At 42.8% G+C, this 22,170-nt stretch overlaps 1 protein-coding gene across 1 annotated transcript in view; it reads left to right on the top strand.

Annotated features, from left to right (window-relative positions):
• The window catches only part of cntn4 (contactin 4), a 131,398-nt gene that overhangs the window by 56,901 nt on the left and 52,327 nt on the right, over positions 1-22,170 (top strand). The window contains exon 4 of the mRNA XM_070839447.1: positions 6,890-6,985. Within this exon, the coding sequence (XP_070695548.1) occupies positions 6,890-6,985 (96 nt within the window). The remainder of the gene's footprint in view (positions 1-6,889; positions 6,986-22,170) is intronic.

Here is a 22,170-nt window from a genome sequence, read left to right as displayed (position 1 = left end):
GAGAAAGGGGCTTGCTTCGATTCACTGCCAGTTCTGCGTAGGAGTTTCTGTTCCGTTTCTTATATGGTGTCTCATCAGTGTCAGACAGGCTCATATTTAGCTAAGCATATAGGGGTGAAACTTCCTGATGTCACCAGAGTAGGCATTAAAGCCTTGAGGGGAAACATGAATACCTCATTTAAATGCAAATAAATCCGCTAGACTCCTCTCAGCTGTTGTGATAATGTGGAGCGGGTATATTGACTTAGTTAATGAGCTGTAAATAGCTAATGGGCGTACTCTGGCTTTTACATTTTATCTGCAGTACACTATCAAGATATCTCTCTTCAGGACCTGCTCTAAGGTGGCAAAACATACTTAGGATTTACTGTTTGCCCCTCTTTCAGTTATGTAACCAGATACTGAGGAGGTGTGTGTGATGACAGACTGACACTTTGTTAAGGCACACATGCTATTGTGAAAGACAAAGACAAAAGGAAAAAAGTCCCTTGTAGCAGATTACAGAATACAGACATCTTTTTCTGCTTTACATCATAACATGTCTAAAGGACAACACATTGTCGTGGGACATGTTTCACTGGTCATAATGGGCACAAGTCCTCCAAATTAAAGCTCAACATTTGTCCATGGCAGCTAGAATGACACATGGAGGCATTGTCTGATGTGGCGCCCCCACAGACAGACATAGATAGATGTAGAAACATCACTTTTGGAAAAATTCATCTGTTTGTTGATGTGACGACACGGTGGCTGGAGGAGGAACAGGCACACACATGATTTTGTTAAAGGTGAGGCAAGCATTGTGGTTTGGGTTAAAATGTTTAAGGACGTTCATCGTCATGGTTACGATAGTTTACAGCGAGTACGGAAAGACCGTTCACGTCAGCCTCGGAGTTCACCTGTTTGAAAACCACTACAGACGTAGCAGCAGCTAAATGAAAAGCAGCATCAACAGATTTTGGCTGATACTGGCCGTCACAATAGCTGGACAAATGGTCAGTGAGTTATTATAGAAGAGATGTGTAACGCTTTGCACCAAATTTGGTGTTGATACAGTAAAAATCCGAAAGCTTTTGAATGCATTATTATCCTAAATACATGATTTTAAGTGATAATTTATGTTAATGATAATGTTTGTTAGGTCCTTGTAGACTCAATACAACAGATTGGACCTTTTAGAGACCAGCGTTACACTGTGAATCTTGTTTTAGAGACCACGTGGCCATAAAGCTGACACAGCTCTTCAGAAGAAGAAGAAAGATTTCCATCATCATGTGATGATATTCTCTAACAAACTGTACACACACACACACACAGACACACACTTCACCATCCACTTGAAGGCGGGGCGTGTCCTTAAGGAGTCGCAGGTTGTAATGAATCTCATGGTCACGGCTGAGCGGGCTCGTAGAAGTATGATAAGTTGTGGTGGCATTTGGAAAGCTCATATGTCTGGGATGTGATCATCAGCCTAATCTGGATCATTGTTTGGAATGCCAGCCCAGGTTTGCAATAATTCATGCTAATGGATCGAGATGGGACATCATGTTCACGTGTGCTGAGGCTATTAATCATTGTTAGCCGCTTCCCTTTTGAAGATGACGCTGAAGCCTTTCTGAAAGCTTGCTGGAGAAAACATTTAATAATTCTCTTGTGCTCAGTGCTCTTCCTTTCTGTGACAAATTTAATGGATATGTTGTTGAGATGTCCCTTGTAGGCAAACTGTGCGCTTTCATGCTTTCTTTTGAACTTAAGTGAACATGAGCTGGTGCACATCTGTGTGCCCCCCCCCCCCCCCCAATATCTGCTGCTTTTCACCGATGTCCTCAAGCCCTTTTCACAACAATGCTTCTTTTGCTCTTTTTCCACTGTAGAGAGTGGATGGATTGGGGGGTTTGGGGGGGTGGGATAGGATTTTACCAGTATTGCAGCATGCTTTCAGCACAGGCGAGGCCTCCTCTGTGGACGGGGACGGGGACAATCAGTGGCTTTAGTGATGTAGACATCACCACTTCACAAATCACAACAGCTTTGATCTCAGCCAAAAATAATGCCAAGAAGACATTTTTTGGAATAAATTCAGTACCTTAGATGTCTCTTGACCACTTTGTTCTGTAGGCTCACATTTTGGGGAGGCTTGGGTGCTTTTATCTAACCTTCTATCGCGCCTTCAGATGAAAGTAAGTGGTGGGGTCACTCATAAAAAGCTTCTGCTGCCATTTTGGAGTGGCCAGATTGTTTCGGCAAGGCTAAAAAAAAAAGAGCATATTTTCTCCATCAATTGAAGCCATGTTTGGTTAAGAAAGACTGTATCTTTTTAACTACATCCAAGAGAGGAAAACAGATTTATGCTCGGGCCAAATAATTCAGTGTGTGTAGGTGAAGAAAAGGCAGAACAGATATTTCAGCTACAAGCTCTCATCAGTGATCTGTGATGAGCGACGCCAGCCAGAGATAAAGCCGGCTGACAACAGGGCAGTCAATTAGCCTTGCCACAACGTTAATCACCTTTGAGTGACGGTTAAGAGATAACCAGACAGCCAGCGTCCATTAAAATGCTCCTGAAAAGGTGCAATATGACAAGCTATAAAAATAAATAACCTAATTTAAGCACAGATGCCAGATTGAATTCTGCACCCGTCATAAACCTCCAAGAATGCATCTTAAATTCAGATGTTCACACGTCTTTGCCCTGTCTTTCCTCTTTAAGCACTTACGAGTTGGTCACCACCCTGCTGGTGTTGGGCGACTTTCTCACAGCCCAGAAAATATAATTTGGAGGGACAGTGATTTACAGAGTAGAAATGACCGTAGACAGGAAATTTGTCATCCAATCTATGGACTGCACTCAGATGCTCAATTATTCCTGTGTGGAGACGGTTTGTTGTTTTTCCAGTCGGGAGCAGGGACAAACAAGTACACAAATCAAATGAGTGGATTTACATGTTACGAGCAGTTTAATCCTGCACTTCTTTTCCCACACTGACGGCGTTTAAGTAATTCACACTTGAGATGCAGGACACCAGAATCAGGCCGACTGTGAGTTGAATTGCTTGGTGGAGTAGATGCAGTGAAGGCATTATGGCAGCATTCACTTATTTGTTCTTCAGGCGGGCAAAAGATCACATTTTACTTGTTGTTTTGAATTGTCGAGGAGGCAGACCATTAAATTACCCAAATAAATAATGGACGATGCATCCTCTGCACCAAACTACATCCTCAGTCGGTCTCGTTCTCAGCTGGTCTCTTAAAGTCCTTCACGGTGGCTCACCCGTGTTTCCAGCACACCGACACTAAACACTCCTCGATGAAAGCTGCTGCAGCGCCGTGACTTTGGTGGTTCCAGTTGTAGCTGGGGGGGCAGCCAGAGCACCACAGGTTACAATCAGCTCCTAGAGGCTCACACTGGCAGGCCGCTTGGACCTCTGTCTCACTTTGTTACACTTTCCCAGCGGTGGAGTCATACAAGTGTGTTGTGACAACTTGCCTTTAAATGCGAAAAGTAATCCATATTAGAGGACACGAGGCATTCAGGCTGTCCAAAGATGCTTTTCTCAGCTCCTGTAGCTGACGGAGCCGAGGTGCAAACACCCCAGAGGCACAGGCAGGAAAACAAGAGCAAAGTCATGCTGCAGGTTTCCATCCAGACCGGGAGGTATTTTGGACATTATCTGTATGATCAGCAAATGGAAACAGGGTCAGCGTTTGCTTAAAATGCAGCAGTCTATCAAGACTGGTTTAAATATACAAATGTCTCCATGTAGCTTAAGCATGAGTTTTTGCATCCCAGTGGTAGACACATCAAATTGACCCGAAAGTGGCAAATCTGGTTTTAATCTTGAGAAAAATATTAGGAACTGCTTTCTTAATAGGGCTTAAGAGCCTTAAATAGCTATTAGTTAAACTATGCTCGTGGGTTAAGAAGAGATTTATGTTTAAAGAAATAATTAAAGGCTGCTTCTTAATTGACTTGTCCTGCAGCCAATATGACACATATTAACTGACCTTATAGTCCTCTTCATAAATCAGTGAGCCCAATAATTTTACACTTGGATCACTTGGAGCTCAACTAATCAGTAATCTCATTTGAAAGTGGATTGGTTGCAGTTTTGCAAAGAGCGTGTCTGCAAAGAGAGCATTCGTCGTGTCCGTGCCGCTGCTCGCAAGCCTATAATGGAGCAAGGTTAAATAAGGTGAATTAATCCAATTTGGACAATATGTATGGATAAATCGGAGACCCTGATTCACTTCTATTCACTGTGATCAGTTTACCACATTTAAAGCATGTTTATGAATGTACTTATTGACACCAACATGTACTAAATACAACTAATACAAAACACAACTAAGTACAAAGATTAATCAAATACCCCAGAAGTAAATTACTCTTTTTGAAAGTTCTGTATTATAAATTGAACAAACAAGAAGAACTGGTTGGTTTTGACTGTTTAATTTGATTTAAATTGAACGTGCCATGTTGCTACAGTCACGTTCCTGCCACTTCTATGTGATATCTGTACATCATTATGTTAAAGTGCCTCCCAGCTGTTCTCAGATTTAAGCGGTCCTAATAGGTGTATATTTATCCCCCTCCCTCTCCAGTTATCCGTGCAGACATGAAGCCTCCCTGTGATGTGAGAATTACACTGACTGAGCTCAAGCAGGATCTACTGAACTTCATTAGTGCGGCAAGCCCTTGGAGGTGGTTATGACCAATTGTTTCTATCGTTTGTCAAAAGAAAATTAGAGTTGAAGAGTATTTTTGTTGTTAAAACCATACCAGGAATAACTACGCTATGTTGAGTGGCGTTGGCGTGATGAATGAAAAGTAACCTGATTACAACTGGATCTATTAAAACCCCTCATGTGTGACTCGTCATAGCAACCCTGTCTGCTGCGCAGTGGGGCTGCAGCTTGCCGTTTGGCTCATATTTGCGGGCGCCCCACTGACTTCAGCGCTTTTTGTTTACACTGTGTTTAGCTCATGCAGAACCTCCACTCATTATCGTCAGCGTACAACTACCAGAGCGGGGCACAGTAACAGACCTGATTCCTCTCTCGTTTTCTCACTCTCTCCTCCAGTCTGCACCTACCTGGCAGGTAAACCGTGTCCCCTCTGCTACACACAACAGACCGAAGCATGAAAATAATATTCGGTAATAGAAGTGGGGTTCCATCCACCGGTTTTCCTGCTTGTTTGTTCATTTTCAGAGACTCAGCAAAAGACCTCTGCTCCATGGAGTGATGAGGAGAGACGTGACTCACTTCCATCATCTGTTCAATATTATTTTTTTCTTTTAATTACTTTGTCTCATTGCCTCCTCTTCTTCTGTGGTGGTTTAATGGCACCTCCGCGCACCACCAGCTGTCTACCTCCGCGCACCAAACTCCTAATATTCACATCATGGTGGTCGGATGGAAATGCACATCAAGCAGCATTTTCTCTCACTGATTTCCTGGAAATATAGTCAAAGTGTTCACTTGATTAGGATGGAAAGTGATGTCCAAGTATCCATGAGTGGAATTTCATTTGATCTCTTGTGGACATTAAAGCATCTTTGTTTCCCTTAAATACTTTCTATGGTCCAGTCACAAAATCCTCTATGTAGGTGTCCCAGCAATGGAGCTTCTGTAAAAGTTGTTTTTTACAGTTTTTCACCAAAATATTCACAGATGAGTTTAAAGAAACAGATCAGTTCAAACAGATTTACCCAGCTTTCATGTCCCCACACACCCGCAGTGAAAGGACTGAATGTAGCCCACAGTAAACGAGGTCCTCTGGTGATGCTCAGAAAATGTTTTTGGCAACACAGAGGAAATATTATTATTGTTGTTGGTTTATTCATTCTAAATGAACACTAATACATTTCCTTGTGTGTTTTTATACTGTACAGAGTCAACATTAAAAAGCTATTCAGCCACAAAGCAACAGTCCCAAGAGTTTGGGTGAATTCATATTTGTCTGTTCGTCACTCAGATTCAGAGTAAAGCAGCTTAGTATAGAGTGGTGTGTGATTGACTGCATGAGTTTCCTGATTACATCGAAATAAAATAAAGTACATGTATGTATCTTGACATGTATCCTAATACTTTAGTTTGTACATTTTGCTTTGCTCCTTTAGACGGAGCCCTGGCAGACGACATGTTTCAAAAGCATTTATTCATTCATTCTGCCTGCTGGCACTTCTTTCCATAAACTTCTTTATTTAACTTAACTTTTAACGACTTACAGTATTGCTGTTTTCTTCCAGAAAAAGTCCCCACTGGGATTCTTTAATTCATCCTGTCTGATACTAGTGGCACCATCACAGTGAGTCTTGATATCCACAACGAACACAGACGCACAGAGGGGGTGATTTGGCCTGAGGCAGAGCCAAAGGCTGTTTACTACCCAAAAGATTCGAACTCTTGAAAATGTTCCTCACACTACAGAGGATAATGGCGTTGCTGGATTTCTGTATATATTTGTTTATGAGGCTGTAGCGCAGTGGTTTGCTCTGCTGTCTCGCTCACTGTGTGCATTTGAACCTTGACCCTTGGAGTTTACCAGAAGTGTGTTTTTCAGGGTTAAGCCTCAGTTTCTCTCACAGTCCAAAGACACAGTCCAGGCCAGGAGGTACTGTGGTACTGGGGGAGTGTGCGCTGTGTGTTTATCCATGTGAGCTCCATAATAAACTGAGTGCCTGTTGTGTTGTGAGTGTTTCCCCTCCTGCTGCCTGCTGCTTTAGGCTGAAGGCTGTGACCTTGAATACGAGTCAGAGGCAAGAAAACAATGCAGTGATTCATGAATTATTTGTTTGGGACACCACTTTCTCGTGTTCAAGGATCAGATGTATCAGCTGCTAACTTGTGGGGATATTTGACTTACTGCCCTTTTTTTATTTTTCAGACTTGGAAAACTTCAAGACTCACAGAAGAAGCTCTGTATCAGTGCGCGAAGGTCAAGGAGTGGTTCTGCTGTGCGGCCCCCCACCACACTCTGGAGGTAAAACAATACGTTCTCACTTTTAATGACTGTTCGACCCAGTTGACAAGCACACACTGAAAATTAGGGACAAGCTGTCTGAGAGACAGAACGTGGGTTGGACTGCTGCTTTAATAGATCCAGCTGTGTAAATGACACCTTTGACTTGGTAATCAACACCTTACATCTGCCACTGTGGGGGATGGAAAGATTTCCACAGAATTCATGCGTTGCTTAGGTGTCATCAGTCTCGCTTAGGCCATGGGAAGTGCGACAGCCTTGCTGTCAGGAGCCAGCAGCTGAGTCAGGCTTTGAGTAGAGCCTTATTTTTGGGCCTCATTTCAATGTCATCATGGTTTGCTCTAAAGCTAAAGGCAAACAGTTCCCTGGATGAATTATGTACTGCATGATGATGTACAAATAATCTGCTATCAGCACCTGTAAAACTCACCGATTAACATGTTATACCCTGTTGTTTTAATCTGCACAGACACCAAAGTGAACCAATCAGAATTTGATCCATTCGGTCCGATAACATTTGGAAAGTCCAGAAGAGCTGCACGATTAGATCATTTTAGAGTAGAGGAGGCTACTGGGAGACGGTACTGCACGTGCTCTATGGGCCTCACATTGTGGAAGCATGGACGTCCATGTGCAGAAGCTCTGGGTAATTTTTTTAATTGGTAGTTGAACTTTCTTTGCCTCACCTCCAACGCTGTATCCAGTTCTCTATAAGACATCCATGGACCCCAGTCTTTATGCTAAGCCAAGCAAACGTCTCCACGCTCTAGCTTCATCTTAATACATCTAAGTGGCATCAACCTCTCTGCATGAAAGTGAATGTTTAATATGTTAATATGTTAGATATCAAACAGTTCTTCGAAAGACTGCAAAGAGCAACAGGCTCGCTATTCTCTGTCAGCTGCTGCACAGACAGGATCATGTGGCATGGATTAGACGTGCCATGTGCCTGGTATGAAGTCATGAAGCTACAATTCTGAGTTAAAACTTAGTTTTCTGGCAAAATCCTGTAAATTTTCTGTCTAATTGCAGCAGATGTGTCCTTTTGAACATTCTTCACTTCTCCTACTGGAGCAGCTAAATGCAACAGCTGCTTGGATTACATTCACCCAGCTGACAGCCGCCTAACAGATATCACTGATTCATGCTGTGGTGAAAACGCTGCTTGCCTGGAATTGATTATAATTGTTTGGGACTCGTATCTGTTTGGGCTTTTACCTGGTGAAAGCTTGGCACGCTCGGTGGCAATCGGAGAATTTAGATTTATTAGCAAATAGTTCTGCTGACACGGCCTGTATTTGATTGTTTTCTGTGAACAGCTGCTTTGCTGACTCTTTTCATACCTGCCAATTTGCACTGAGGTAATCCAATTAAGGTTTGGTTTTTAAGACCAGCGGGGAAATGATTCCAGCATGTCAGGCATCCTCAAGCCCATGAAAAGCCCCCTCGAGACACTCGTCTCCTCACCAATATACAGGGCCAATACAAGCTGTCAATTACAAGTCAGTTTTAGCGAGTTATAGCTCTCAGCTGTAATAGAAGCTACTATCGCCATGTCATTCAGCTGGATAAACTAACTAGTCACTCGGTTGTTATTGTAATCCGTTGTGCATTAAGCACAGCCAGTCTGATGGTAAAATGTAGCTTCTGTTTAAGCACGTTTGCCTCCTGTTTTAGCCCAAGCCCCCGACTGAGAATCTGGCAACGTTGAAAATTCACCAAAACCCCCATTAAGCGTGTACCTGTCAGCACATACAGACAGTATATCAGCAAACAGCAATACGTTCAGCTGCAGTGACATCTATCCATAGGGAGAATGAGCTCGAAAACAGGCGCCAAATCAAGATTCAACAGGCTTCCCCACACATCCTGCCCAGGCTGTTGGCACCAAACACACACACAAATAGACGCTCAGCCAAGCTGCTGGTCAGAGCATCGCAGTATCCAAACTGGCAACAATGAAAAGCAATCAATCTGCAGGCAAAGACCTAAGTGTTTTGCCAATACTGCTTTCCTTTGTTGACCTGATATGTTGTTTTTGTTGCATGTAAAATGGCCTTTGCCTCTGCTTGTAGCAGAGAACTCTCCTGGAAACTCTCCTTTGTGTCCTGAACTTCAAGCTGAAACTAAAGTGACTGCCTTAAAATGTCTGTTGACCAGAAAGTTCTGTCATTACTCAGCAAACTGAGGCTTCGCTTTATGTTCTGAATTCATTTAAATTTGATTGGCTTGTAAAGGAAACGAGTGGCACGAAATCTATTGAATCATAATTTGTCTTCCCAAACTGAATTATACTTGCTGATTGCTGAGCCTGTGAAAGCCCTCACTGCTTTGTTTACAGGCTGTAGATGGTGGGCTACAACCTACCTGACAAATATATCACCGGTGATTAGTCGGTCTACCTGATTGTATTTGTGTCATGCAATAACAAATAATAAATTATATTTATGTAGCACCTTCATACATAAGTGAAGAGACTAATAAAACGCAGGCAGATTAAAACAAGATTAAAACTGTATGATAAAATGAAGCAATCCAATGAATGAACGAACAAAACAAAAGAGGCAGCAAAGCGAGGCATGCTAAGAACAATGGACTATAATAGAGATAAAAGTAATATAAAGGAAAGCATCAAAACAATAAAATATGTAAAAGATCAAAATAAAACAAGAAGACTGACACTTAGTTAAAGGCAATGTGGAATAAATAAGTTTTCAGTTGTTGTTTAAAATGACGACAGAGCTGCATCTCTGGAGCCTCGGAGCAGGAATCCCAGAGTTTTAGAGTTGAAAGAGGCTGAGCTGCCAATTTTCTTAGTTGTGTGACAGTCTGTATTTAAAAAAAAAAAAGGCAGCAGAGGATCTGTGAGACCATGAAGGGATATACAGCGATAAAGAGTGAGAAATGTAGGTCGGTCCCAAACTGTTAAGAGCCCAGTGAGCAAGTAAAGTAAAGTAAGCCAGGGCAGGTTCCCTAAAACCAGAAAACCAGGGTGATCTGTTCGCTGTCTTGTTCCAGTTAAAAGCCTGGCAGCAGGGCTCTGGATTAATTGTACATTTGGTGCTTGTTTGGAATTAGATTTTGTATATATTTATGTTCACTTTTTATTGTTAGTTCTTTATCCTTCTTCTTGTCATCACACAGCCTGGTTTAGCTCGTTATCCTGGAGCTCCACTGGGGTCCAAAACCATCAAAGTCCATGTAAAACAAATCCAGAGATTTGTTTCTAACCCCATTCTACATGTGAGAGGACTGCGTACCTCTGGACTGTGGAGTTAGACCGTACAAACAGTTTCTCACTATTCTGAGTTGAGGGCTGAAATGGCGGCTTAGTGGTGCACTGGGGCGTCCTCAGCACGACCCCCCCCCCCAGCACCACATAACGGAGCGTCTCTGTGTGTTGTCTGCTCTGTTAATGCCGACAGGATGTCTCCTCTGGAGAGACGTATCTGAAGCAGAGAACAGCTGATTTTTTATAATTTTGAAACCTAACTTTTTGTGCTTCTGTAATCATTCACATTTGGCTGAGTAGTAACATATTTTCTTGTTGCTCTACACAGACTTGAAAACACACCAGTGAGCCACACAGGGTGGTGTGTTCCTTCTTTACCATGAACACACACACTGTCTTCGTTTATGCTTTGCAAAGCATTAAATGCTGCTGAAAACAGTCAATAATAAAAGCACCAGTTTCTACTATTAGAGTTGTGCAACTGTATCTTTTCTGTTGTCAGTCGAGTCAATAACAAAAGAAAAAAGTCATTACTTTGGGTTTTTTTTAGATTTACATCTTCTGATGCAACAAATAGGCTGCGGGGGGGGTACACACATTTATCTTTTCATCATTCTAATTTTGACATGAAAATAATCAAACGTAAGAGAGAAATGATACGGTTTAAAAGCAGAGACTCTTAAAGTTCATGAATGATGTTAGTGAGGAGAATTTCTTGCTGCTTTTATGATCAGAAACAATTTAATATGCTGGACAGTACATTCACAGGCTGCTGTGCCTCGGAGAAAAGCTATTTTTCAGGCTTTACTAGAGGCAAGAATTCAGGAGGCAGCTCTGTCATCAATCTCAGTTCTGTTATTATTTTATTGCAAATCAGTTTGGCCTGTCAGAAGATCTACAATGGTGTATGTTTTCACATAAATTCACCGAAACAAGATGACTAATGAGGAAAAGGCCAGCTACAACACTGTGATATGAGAGAACACATCAGGGTGTGAGGAAATATAGAAGTCTACAGGCCGCCCGTACGAGATTTAAAAGTGATGATGATAATGGAAAACAATTTCATATTCATGAAATGTTTTTTTCTTGATTCTGACGGCGATTCGACCCACAGAAAATACTTAACAATTTACACCTGAGCACAATACATTTGAAAGGTTATGTTGTTCAGTTTGTCTGTGTAGGTGACCCCATCTGATATGGATGACGGCCATCGCAGGGTGCTATTCATGAGCCAATTTCCCTGCTTGTGAATGGAGAGACTATTGGGCAGTTTCATGTTGCGTCAGGTTGCTTTGAGCCGGTAGAGTAAAGCAAAGCAGCCCTGCCCCTCACAATGAATACCTAACCAGGTATGAGAAAATAAAGCATGAAAAAAACATGATGATACATATTCAGTGCCTGTAGTGTTCCGTTGCAGAAAATCTATCATATGTTCATTCATCTGCAGTCATATTTCATGACATTCCTTTGACGTGGAGGAGATGTGGCTCAGGGAGGCATCAGCAGCCTGACAGTAATGACTGTCAGGCCACCTAAGCCACCTTCCCCCCCTCACCAGGACCTCATTGCATTTTAATCAAATTCTGCATGTGGGTGGCACGTTCGAGGAAAGCTCTGTGCATCTCTATTCAGCACCATATGTGCGCAGACCTCCCCATAGTGCGGGGACCCTCAGTGTTTGCCCAAGGCCCTGGTGGGTCTCCACCTGCCAGAGGGGGCTCTCAGAGGACACATTATGCATGGCAGACAGCTGTCCAGCCCGCTGTATGCAGCATGGACTCGTCCATGCAGAAAGACGTGTTTGGACAGAAGGGAGGGCACGAGGAGGGGGCGTGGATGGTGACGGACTGGGAGATTTCTGGGGAAATGTGGAGGGATGGGAGGGCGATGGTGTGCTGCTGTAGGAGAGCCCACCTGCGCTGCACAACCCTGAAGCACACACCATCTAGTTAGCAACACGTGGAACTGTACTGGGGGGAAGAACATCATTCTTCCAGCAGATACTCCCTCCCTCCATCAGTGGACATGTGGCTCCAGGTCTCCCAGGTGTTGAACTGGGTTCAGGTCTGTGACTGTGAGGGCCACAGCAAATGATTCACATCATTCTCATACTCATTAAGACACCTTTGAAGGGATGAAGGGCCCAAAACAGACACAGTATCAGCAGCGGCTGCTCGTATTTAACCTCCTCTGTATAACCTGCTGCCAAAGAGGCTCGGTCTGCAGACTGACAGACAAAGCTATATAAATACATCAGTGTGTGAACTGTTAGCGCTAAAAGGGGGGTGGCAGACACACAAAGTGCAGGTCTGTGACGGCAGTCTGGTCAGATTTATGGAAAGAGTTATGGAAAGATTTTAGTTAAATAGAAATGTTGTCTCCCCCCCCCCCCCCCCAGTGCTGCCAGCATCTCAACAGAGCCATAAACAGATGAATAATGCTGTCGTCACAGTGACTGGACAGTGGATTGTCAGACAAAAGTAAATCAACCATGTTGTCAGTGAACATTTTACTGATATGTTCACCACCAACACTTTAGGACTTTCCAGGTACGTTAGTTAACAACGTCTCCTTCTCTTGTTGATAGAAAAACTAACTTGGTGGGCATTACGTTTCCCTTAAAAGTGCATTTGCTGCTGCAAATTGGATGTAACTAAACGTGGTCGAGCCTCTCTGCGCTCCACGATGAAGGGACATGTTTGTTGATGATACTGTACATGACTCATATTTAGTCGTTCCTCTCTTTTTCATCAGGGATTATTCTGCCTTTAATCTGATTAACAGATGACACATTTCACAATCTCCATGAGTAATCTCCTTTCACTATCCCACATTCAGTCATATTCCCCCTCTTCGTCTGTCTGGGGACTCCAGCTCTCTGAAATGATATCACATGTTACTGTCACACCATCCATGCCGAGCTCACGGAGCCTTTTCTCCAAACCCAAACAGTTCTGACACAATGTGGCTTAGTTACCTTACAGGGAAGAGGAGCCTCAGTGACAAGCAGCCAACATGACAGCAGCATGAAATGAGATACAGTGTATTTTCAGGGAGTGACACTCTCAGTTGATTGGAGTTTCTAATCACGTATGAAAAGGGCACAGAGGAGTCTGAGTGGAGCGCACACACATTTCCCAGAAGACATGAGTGAGTGACATGCTTCTCAAACCTCTTTTTAAGCTCCTTGAAGTTTACAGTACACTGTAAAACTCTTGTATAACTGAGTTACTGCTGGATTTGAACAACCTGTGTGTGGCGTATGAAAGTCAGAGCCGCAGTGAGAAGCACACGGTGGGTTCACATGGACACATGGTTCCCCAGGTCTGTCTGTACGGCACAAGTAAACAACCACATTTAGCCGTTCTCACTTCCTTTTCTTTATGGTTGATGATTTGTAAACTCCCCCCGTCCTCTCTGCTGGGCCGCGGTCACACGTCTTGTCCTCGGGCTCTTCGGCACCACTACATAAACACAAATCCCTCTGTGCTTGTGGGGATTTAATCCCAGAAGCAATGCGCTGTCACCTGCTGTGCAAGGGGAAAATAAGACTTGTCGAAAACATGACGGCTCCATCCACAGCACCCAGCTTGCTTAGCAGAGCACCTCACAGCCAGCGTTATTACTGCACCTACTGTTGCAAAGAGTTCCCCTCAATTAGTAGGATTATTCACCTCTGTCACACTGTGGGAGCTTCGCACGCAAGTTTACTTAATCTGTGGATGCTCGATATCTGGGTTTATGTCATCCAAAGAGTCAAATCTGTTGTGTTGTGTACAGTTACATCCCAAAACCCAAAGATAATCAGTTAAAATGACACAAAACAGAGAAAAGGAGCAAACTTTCAAATCGGAGAAGTTGGAATTAGTCAATGATCGATTCATCAAATAGGAGCCAATTGTTGCAGCTCTAGTTTAGTTTAGTTTCACTGCCGTGTGTCCAGAAGTGAAGAGTTGGCACCAAGACAGCATCTGTATGAAAGCAGTAGAGCCCTACAGGGGAACTCCATTTACATAAAAGAAGAAGTCAGGATAACACAATGAAGCCAATAGGCATATTTCCATTGTGCTCCCTTTGGGGGGGGGGGGGGGGGGGTCGAAACAGCAGATCTGACTGTTATTCAAAGTATCAACATCATCAGTCCCTATATGAGTGCTTCTTTGGACCTTATCCATCCACCCAGAACTAATTGAAAACTCAAACCACACCAGACGGGAGAATATATCAGTGTTACCTCACAGCAGATTATATACAAGTCTGGGTCTGTGCTGCTCCTCATGAGAGGAGAAATCTCTGTTCTGCTGCATCACTTTTGATCCTTTATTCTTTAAAATGTCCATCATGAGTGTGACATTATGACAGGAGCTGAATCTGGAGATGTTTCTCTGGGCTCTTTTTATTTTCCTCTTGTTAAAGTAAGGGGACTGACTTGCGGTAGCTGTGTCACCGGCTGTCTCGAGAGTGCAGGACTGTTGAGGATTCATGTTGTCCCACATGTCCCAGTGTGCCCACTTTTACCTGTTGAAAGAATGATGCAAGCCACCGCCTGTGATAAAGCTGCACAGATAGCATGCTGCAATCTCGTTACTCCTCCTAAGGGAGCAGAAGTCATAGCCACAACATCTGGATGTCTCAGAGGCACGCGTCTCTGTTGTGTTCTATTTTAAAGTACGTCACAGTGGGTGGTTAACTCAATGCTGTAAAAACAATTCCCCGTATAATATAGATTTGATCATACATGTCGTGCCTTCATATTTTAATATTGTTGATTTGAATTTCTGTTTCCTCTCATGGTTATTCTAAATTGTTATGTTTGTTTGAGATTCTTTTCATTTGGTGTATTTTATTTCCATCTGACCCACATTACATCACTGCCACGTGGCTGTTACAGCTGTATGAATGTATCCGTGCTTTGCCACACACATGCTGTATGACCGTCCACACCTACAGTAACACAGACTGGAAGGAAGTATCAGTGTGAGGATGACGCAGCACACCATGAATCAATGATGACAGATATGTAGGAATAAACAAACCCTGTCAGTCACACCTTCAGTTATCTCATGCTGAATAAAACATAACACACACACACACAGACACACACAGACACGTGCTAAACAGTGAGCCCTGCTAGAGGAAATTCATGTAAACCTGCACCTCAACCATAAAATCCCTTTAATGGCCAATGATTATACAAAACACAGTTGTTCAGTTTATATTTTGTCTGCAACAGTCTGAAATTATGTTATTTATTCTTAATGTCTGTGATTCATAATTGTAGAGTTTCACTGAAGTCCTATTTCTTATTTGGATAGCTAAGGACAAACATTATACATGTTTTTGGAGCCAAGCTAAAATGATCCAGAGGTAGGCATGAAATCTCCCAGCATGCATCGGTGACCTGCTGCCTGACGTGAGAGCATATAGTGGAATCATGTAGATTCAGTTATCGATCCACGAGTTTCTGGTAAAAGGCCTGACTCGTCAATTGTCGGGGTGAGTCGGCCGCAGCTGGCAAAACATGGGGACGTGAAAAATCAATATTATACCTGCACATGTGGTCCGATTTTAAAAGAGAAAGACAGTTTAGAATAAGTAGTTTGTATAACCCTGGAGAAATGATGTGCCCTGAGTTTGTTACATGAATGAAATTAAATTCATTCAACCAAAACTGAATTCAATTCTTTTTCTCAGTGTGTTTTTATGGGAAATTGAAAGAATCCCGGAAACAAGAGGCGGAGTTTATGTGCTCTTGAATCCCAAGATGGCAGAAGGTCAGGCTGCTTCCAAGAGCACTCATCAGTCTATGTGGCAGGAGTTTAATTCAGCAGGAGCCGTCATTAGTTTCTACAGGATGTCTTCTGTGTGACCAGCGTCATCACTGATCCTACCTGCTCCTCCAGTCAGCAGCTGAGAGACAGGAAGAAGAGCCTGAGCGCAGATCGGGCATGACACACCCTGCCAGTCCAGATCCGAGCTCAGAGGCAGAGCGGGTGCTGCCTCCGCTGCATCCACACACTCACTCTCCATCTGACAGGCCAATGTCAGAGCGGGCCAGAAATATATGGTAATTACTATGTGCAGGGTCCAAGGAGAGGGGGATGGATTAACTCAACCTGGTTATGGCACGTTATTTTTTAAACAAAGCCGCCTCCAAAATGTGCGTCTCTCCCAAGTGTGCAGTCCAGTTCCCCTCTAGTCTGCCACTGTGGATCAGAGGCAGCAGGAGGAGCTGAGAGGATGTCACTTTCTGTCTTTTTCAAAGCTGAGCGCATTAATGGGCTGCCAGTGTGACCCAGGCGCGCTCTTTGTACTACATGATTACTGTGTTTAGTCGTGGACCTAATGCTGCTGACCTCTATTTCGTGATGGGGAGAGACCTTTAAGGGGCACTCAAGACTAAAATCACTTTTGTGCGTCTCCACTGAGAGTGGGTTTTCTTGCTCCCACCCGAGGCTTTGAGAACACAGAGCATGTGCATCCTGTCCGCTCCTGTAAAGGAAACAGTGGAGCGGGGGATAGCTGGAGCCTGGAGCAGCGATGGGAGCACTGCACTCAGTAACACAATGCAGAATGACAGTAGTTTGACTGAGGAGGGGAGTTTGTGTTTCTGATTCGGTGTTTCTGTGCAGAGCGGCAGCCTCTCCGAGACGCCCTCTTAAATCAGTGAACGTGTAGATTCTAATAGGACCAAATTGTGTGAGTTTCTTTTCTTAGCTGACTTTGGCACTACTCCCATGTGGAGTCTGTGGCCATGTCGTTTGGCTGCGTGAGCACTCCCCTCCATGGCTCTGGATGTATTTTAGCAAAAGTAGTTCATGTTGTACCAGATCAGAGCGTTTTACCCTGTCAGACACCACCCAGAATCCCCTCCTACTCATGACTGTAATACAGCGCTACAGACGGCAGTGACCAGAGAATTATTGAGCCAGGGAAAGGACGCCTGTGCACCATTTGTTGTAGATTTGGGCATTTTGCTGCATGCCCACATCCTACTGCTTTGTAATTGGGTGATTAAAAATACATATTGTTGTCACAGTGTGCTCTTACATGTATAATTAATGTCTAATGATGAGGCAGCTAATGCTGCTAATATGTTATGAAGCCAAAACATCCTGATGTAACAGTAAAACTGCAGGCATCCTTCTTTATAGTCAGATAGCTGTTCTGTTTGTTAGCAAAAACTGTTTCCTTTGTTGTTCTTCTTCCTTGTCATAACTATTGCCTGACTCCAAATGAATATGCATTGCTTTGAGCAGTGGGGGCCGAACCCCCAGGGACAGTGTCAGTGGCTTGCTCTGCTCTGGGGCTGCAGCAGGAGGAAGAGAAGTAGGCCAGGGCCTGTATTGTGTAGAAATTAATCACATTACAGGAAAAAAAAACATGGCTGGTTTTTCTCCTGCTGGCTGACGTCACTGACAGTAACAGACACATGTGGACGGCAATCATTTACTACAGTTGGTCCATTTCACAATCAGTTTGGTCAGTGGTCATCTGCTGCACTGTGGTTTATCTTCCTTAAATCAGCTGTTAGAGAAGATACAGCTCATCCTCTTCACATTGATCAGTGACTTTGATGATGACATTTTTACAAAGCCAGAGAAGCCCTGACAGACTGATTAGACTGACATGTGCATCGTCTGATTTATTAGTTTCAATGTTGTATGGCAGCAGTGAGGTAATGATGATCATGATCATGCACAAGTTGTTAATTAAATATAAGAATACTTATATACAGAACTTAAAGGGGCACTCCAGAGATTCTTACATGCAAAAGTGAGTATACCCATCACGGAGAGCACAAGTGAGCCTGTGGAACAGTTACACAATGTCTTCTGTGGCTCCTGAGGAGCTTTTTAAAGTCTGAAAAAGAAACACTGACCCATTTTCATCAGGACATCTCTACTTTCCCACATCAGCTTTGACCCCCACCTTTATGGAGGTGCAATACCAAACTGCCTCCTGCCTCCAAATTGTACGTTCCATGTCTGCTCTTTTGGTGTGTATTGATTTGACTTGTGCACCAGTTAACACATACAGTGCAGTCGTAGGTTTGTGGTGGTAATCAGGTATAATGTTGCCGATTGTAGAGAGTAAACTAAATAGACTCAGGAGTCTTTGACCGCTGCATTAACTCTGAATCCTGCTTCATTTTGATAAATTCTTGCCTTTCACTTTCAGTGCGTTCTTTTTTGTCTTTATTTAAAGATACTGGGATAAACCTGACTTCTCATTTAGTTAATTTAAGGGCAGTGTAAAGCTGCCACAAAAAAATGTTTCACTGTTTATACACACAAATACAGCATAAAGAAATTATCAAACAGTCCACTTCCATGGATACATACATTTATCCTAACTGGTTTTATAATACGTATATATATATATATATTTGTACATCACTTACAGTAATGCAAGGATTTAAACAGTTATAGCAGAAGAAAATAGTGTGTACAGAAAGATGTGAATGAGACACTTCAGCACTTTTTACTGGTTTTCTCAGCTTGTCTGATGTACAAATGAAGTTGTGACAGAATAGAGTTCTGACATGAGTAAATATACTGCAGTACAACAGCATAGTACATATTATATTCTGACAGACTTTTTAAAGAAGATGTGCCTGTATTTTAATGTGTCCTCATGAAACCACCGGCTCACACTGCAGAGCAACATCTCAGCTGAGAGTGGACACACACACACACACACACACACACACACACACTGTAACTCTAACTGTGTGTGTGTGTTGATCCACAGGTGCCCTGAGCTGATAGAGTCTTTTCCTTCAGGTCTGTTAGAACGGCTGACGGACCCCTTTTGGATAACTGCCCACCGTCTTTGCTCTGGTGTTCCATCTTTACTTGATCAAAAATCAGTGTGGGCATGATCTCAGCCGTGTGGGGAGAGCAGCATGTTTGACTTGCACGTCTTGTTCAGTTCTTGAATATTCAGCAAGGCCTGCCCTTTGAAGCTGCTCCTAAGGTCTCTTTCTTTGAGTGAAGCAGCTTTATTCTTTGTGACTTATGCAAAATGATCTTTAACCTAGAGGGAGGCCAGAATGAACACTTCAGGGACGTCCGAAACCGACCATGTTTTGCAAATAAAAAACATTTTTTGGACGGATGAAAAGGAGCCACAGACTGCAGCAGAACTGTGTTTTACAAATAGTACAATATCAAGATTACTGTGTTTGTTCAGCTTCAGTTTTTCAGACTTTGGTCTAAGATGATTTAAACTGTTAATTTGAGCTCATGTGCTGCTGTCATTGTAATATAAGAAAGACCGATTTCCTGTTACCATGGCAGGGATGGTGATGCTGTCTCTCTGGGCAGCTGGATTTCATTTTGTCTTGGAGATGTCCTGTTTTCATAGCAGGGAGCATTGTGTAACCCATAAAATCAATGCTCTGGATGATTTTGTGAGGACTGTGCGGCCAGCTGTGTGAGACATCTCATTATGTTTCCACTCTCAGCGGCGTTCTGCAGCTCATGTTGTGCCATGTAGTCATATGGGTTTTGAACATAGAACGAGAGCAGGTGCAGCCATAGTCCAAAAGCACTGGAGAGGAAACAAACACAAACAACATGCCCTATCCTGCCTTGAAGTGTCCCTTGTCCCCGTGGACCACTGCTGTGCCATCACTCTTTGCACGGCAGCCAATCCCCAAACCGAAGCCCCAAATGGTGCCGATCAGCTGCCTTCCCCCCACTACAGTACCTGCTCCTTTTAGCAAGCAAGAGCACGGGACCGTGCTGTGATAAACGGCCACGCAGCGATGGGAGGCGAAGGGAAATGTTCCTCCAAGACTGTTTTGTTTAATTGCGAGTCTACTAACAAGTGGTAGAGTTTGATTAAGCTCAGCAGGAAAATATGCATGCCTGTCAGTTTGACTGGCTGCAAAACTGACATTAAACATTACATCACAGCGTTCAGATCTGATGAGTTAACAGCGATAATGTGAAGAGCTCAACCAGGAGTAGAGCTCATATAGAGGAGCGTGACCCAGAGGACTCCTATTGTTATACAGCATCCAGTTCATTCAACACAGCTACTGAAAAATAAATGGAGTCGTGAATTATTTATAGTATTATGTGAAACATACAGCATTTCTCTCACTTCACATACTGCACGCGGAGTACATACTGTATTTACCTTTTAAAATGTGCTCATTTCCTGAAATTGCAGGTTGTAAAAAGAGGTCAGATCTCTTTTCTCAGATGCCTTTTCTGCTCTTTTGTCATCTCTGCATCTGGTTTGTCTGTGAAATGATGGAACAGAGGATTTCTGTAGTGGTATCATGGTTCTCATAGCTGTGAAAGGGACAGTGATGTCGTGATTTAAAGCAGGTTTTATACATTTTGCCTTCATCATATTGTGCCATTAAAGACCCTCATTGTCCTCATTTTGGTTCAGCTTAAGCACCAGTTCACACTACAGTAGATTATTGACCAGGTTTTCCCATAATTACCTAATTTCATCTCCCGTAACAGTCAGTCATTAATGATCATTACACAATAATTACATACTTGTTATTAATTTATTAAATCTTCAATAATTTGCCATTGTTTGTAATAATTTGATCTTTTTCTTAAATGCATCTCATGATGTCAAACTGGAAGCCTAATGAAGCAGATAACTGCATAAACCAAGTCTTCAGTCTTGATCTGACTCCTTAATGAAGTTACACACAGTAAAATGAGCTGCGGCTGCCTGAGTCTGTTTCTCAGCTTTTCTCAAGTCATTCATAAAACAGCAGTACTTTCAGTAAACAGAGCACATTCACATGGATGACTTTTTAAATAGAAAGAAAGAAAGGAAGGAAGGAAAGAGGAGGGAAGAAATCACTCAGGGATCGAAATACTTCAAAATGTGTGTTTTGCTCCCTTTGAAATACTCCAACACATTTCTGTGACATCGGGAAAAGGCTGACATTTAAACTCTGTTCTATCGATTTTAACAGTCTGACAGGTTCCTGCCGACATGATGCTCCACGACCTGTTGATAAGTCACACCTTTGGCCATATAGCATCATAGCTGTGATGGTAACAGCACGTCTGCACAACTCCTGTCAGTTTTCTAAAGTCTGAAACAAGGAAAATGGGTCTGTTTTGAGTTATTAAAGGAGAATCACTAAGGATTCTGTGTTTTAATAGAGTAGATCAAATGCCATCTGCTCAAGACCGTCAGGTCGGCATGCACTGTGAGGAATGTTCTTCTTATATCAAATGCTTCACAATTTACAAAATGGGAAAAGTCAAGGAACTGATAAGGAACTGACCTCTACCTGGACTTCCTGAATAATGATGAAAGGATTCGAGGAAAGTTGAGAACTAGCTGCTGGATATCATTTTAATGAGCAACCATCTGCTGATAGGTTGCTTAACAGAATGATAGATGATTACTTTGTTGTTGTGTAAATCTCAGGAACTTTTGTGCTGCATCGTACCGAGCTGGTACGAGTGGCGCTACCTTAACTACCTTATCATTACCTGCTGTAACAACACCACATGGTTCTCTAACAGAAAGATAAATAGAAGCCAAATTTAGAAAAAATGTCGGAATACTTAAAAACTCATCTATCCAGCTTGAGCAAAATATCATCCATCTCATGCACAATAAATAAGATTCATTCTTGTTTTCCAAAAACAAAAAGGAAGCAACCGGCTGATTATTGCTTGTTTTCTTCTGAACAGTGGTACATGTTGTCCAATGACCAAGGCTTTTAGCTCTGCAGGGAGCTAAATCCAAGCACAAATCTTCAACTGTAGTCACTGTAGACTAACAATTTGACAAAGTCACTGGTGAAACTAAGAAATCAAAAACCTTCCTCAAACAAGCAGATGGAAAAAAACCCATCAGATCAGTTTTGCATACAAGCTAGTTAGCATAGTGTGCGGCAGTGCTAGTTGTTAACATTTATATTCATATAAATGTGCTTTCAATGTGTTGT

The sequence above is a fragment of the Pempheris klunzingeri genome, chromosome 2 (genome assembly GCF_042242105.1).
Source record: "Pempheris klunzingeri isolate RE-2024b chromosome 2, fPemKlu1.hap1, whole genome shotgun sequence".
Classification (NCBI taxonomy): domain Eukaryota; kingdom Metazoa; phylum Chordata; class Actinopteri; order Acropomatiformes; family Pempheridae; genus Pempheris; species Pempheris klunzingeri.
The sequence above is the reverse complement of the archived record's forward strand: the minus strand, read 5'-3'. Positions and strand labels throughout refer to the sequence as shown.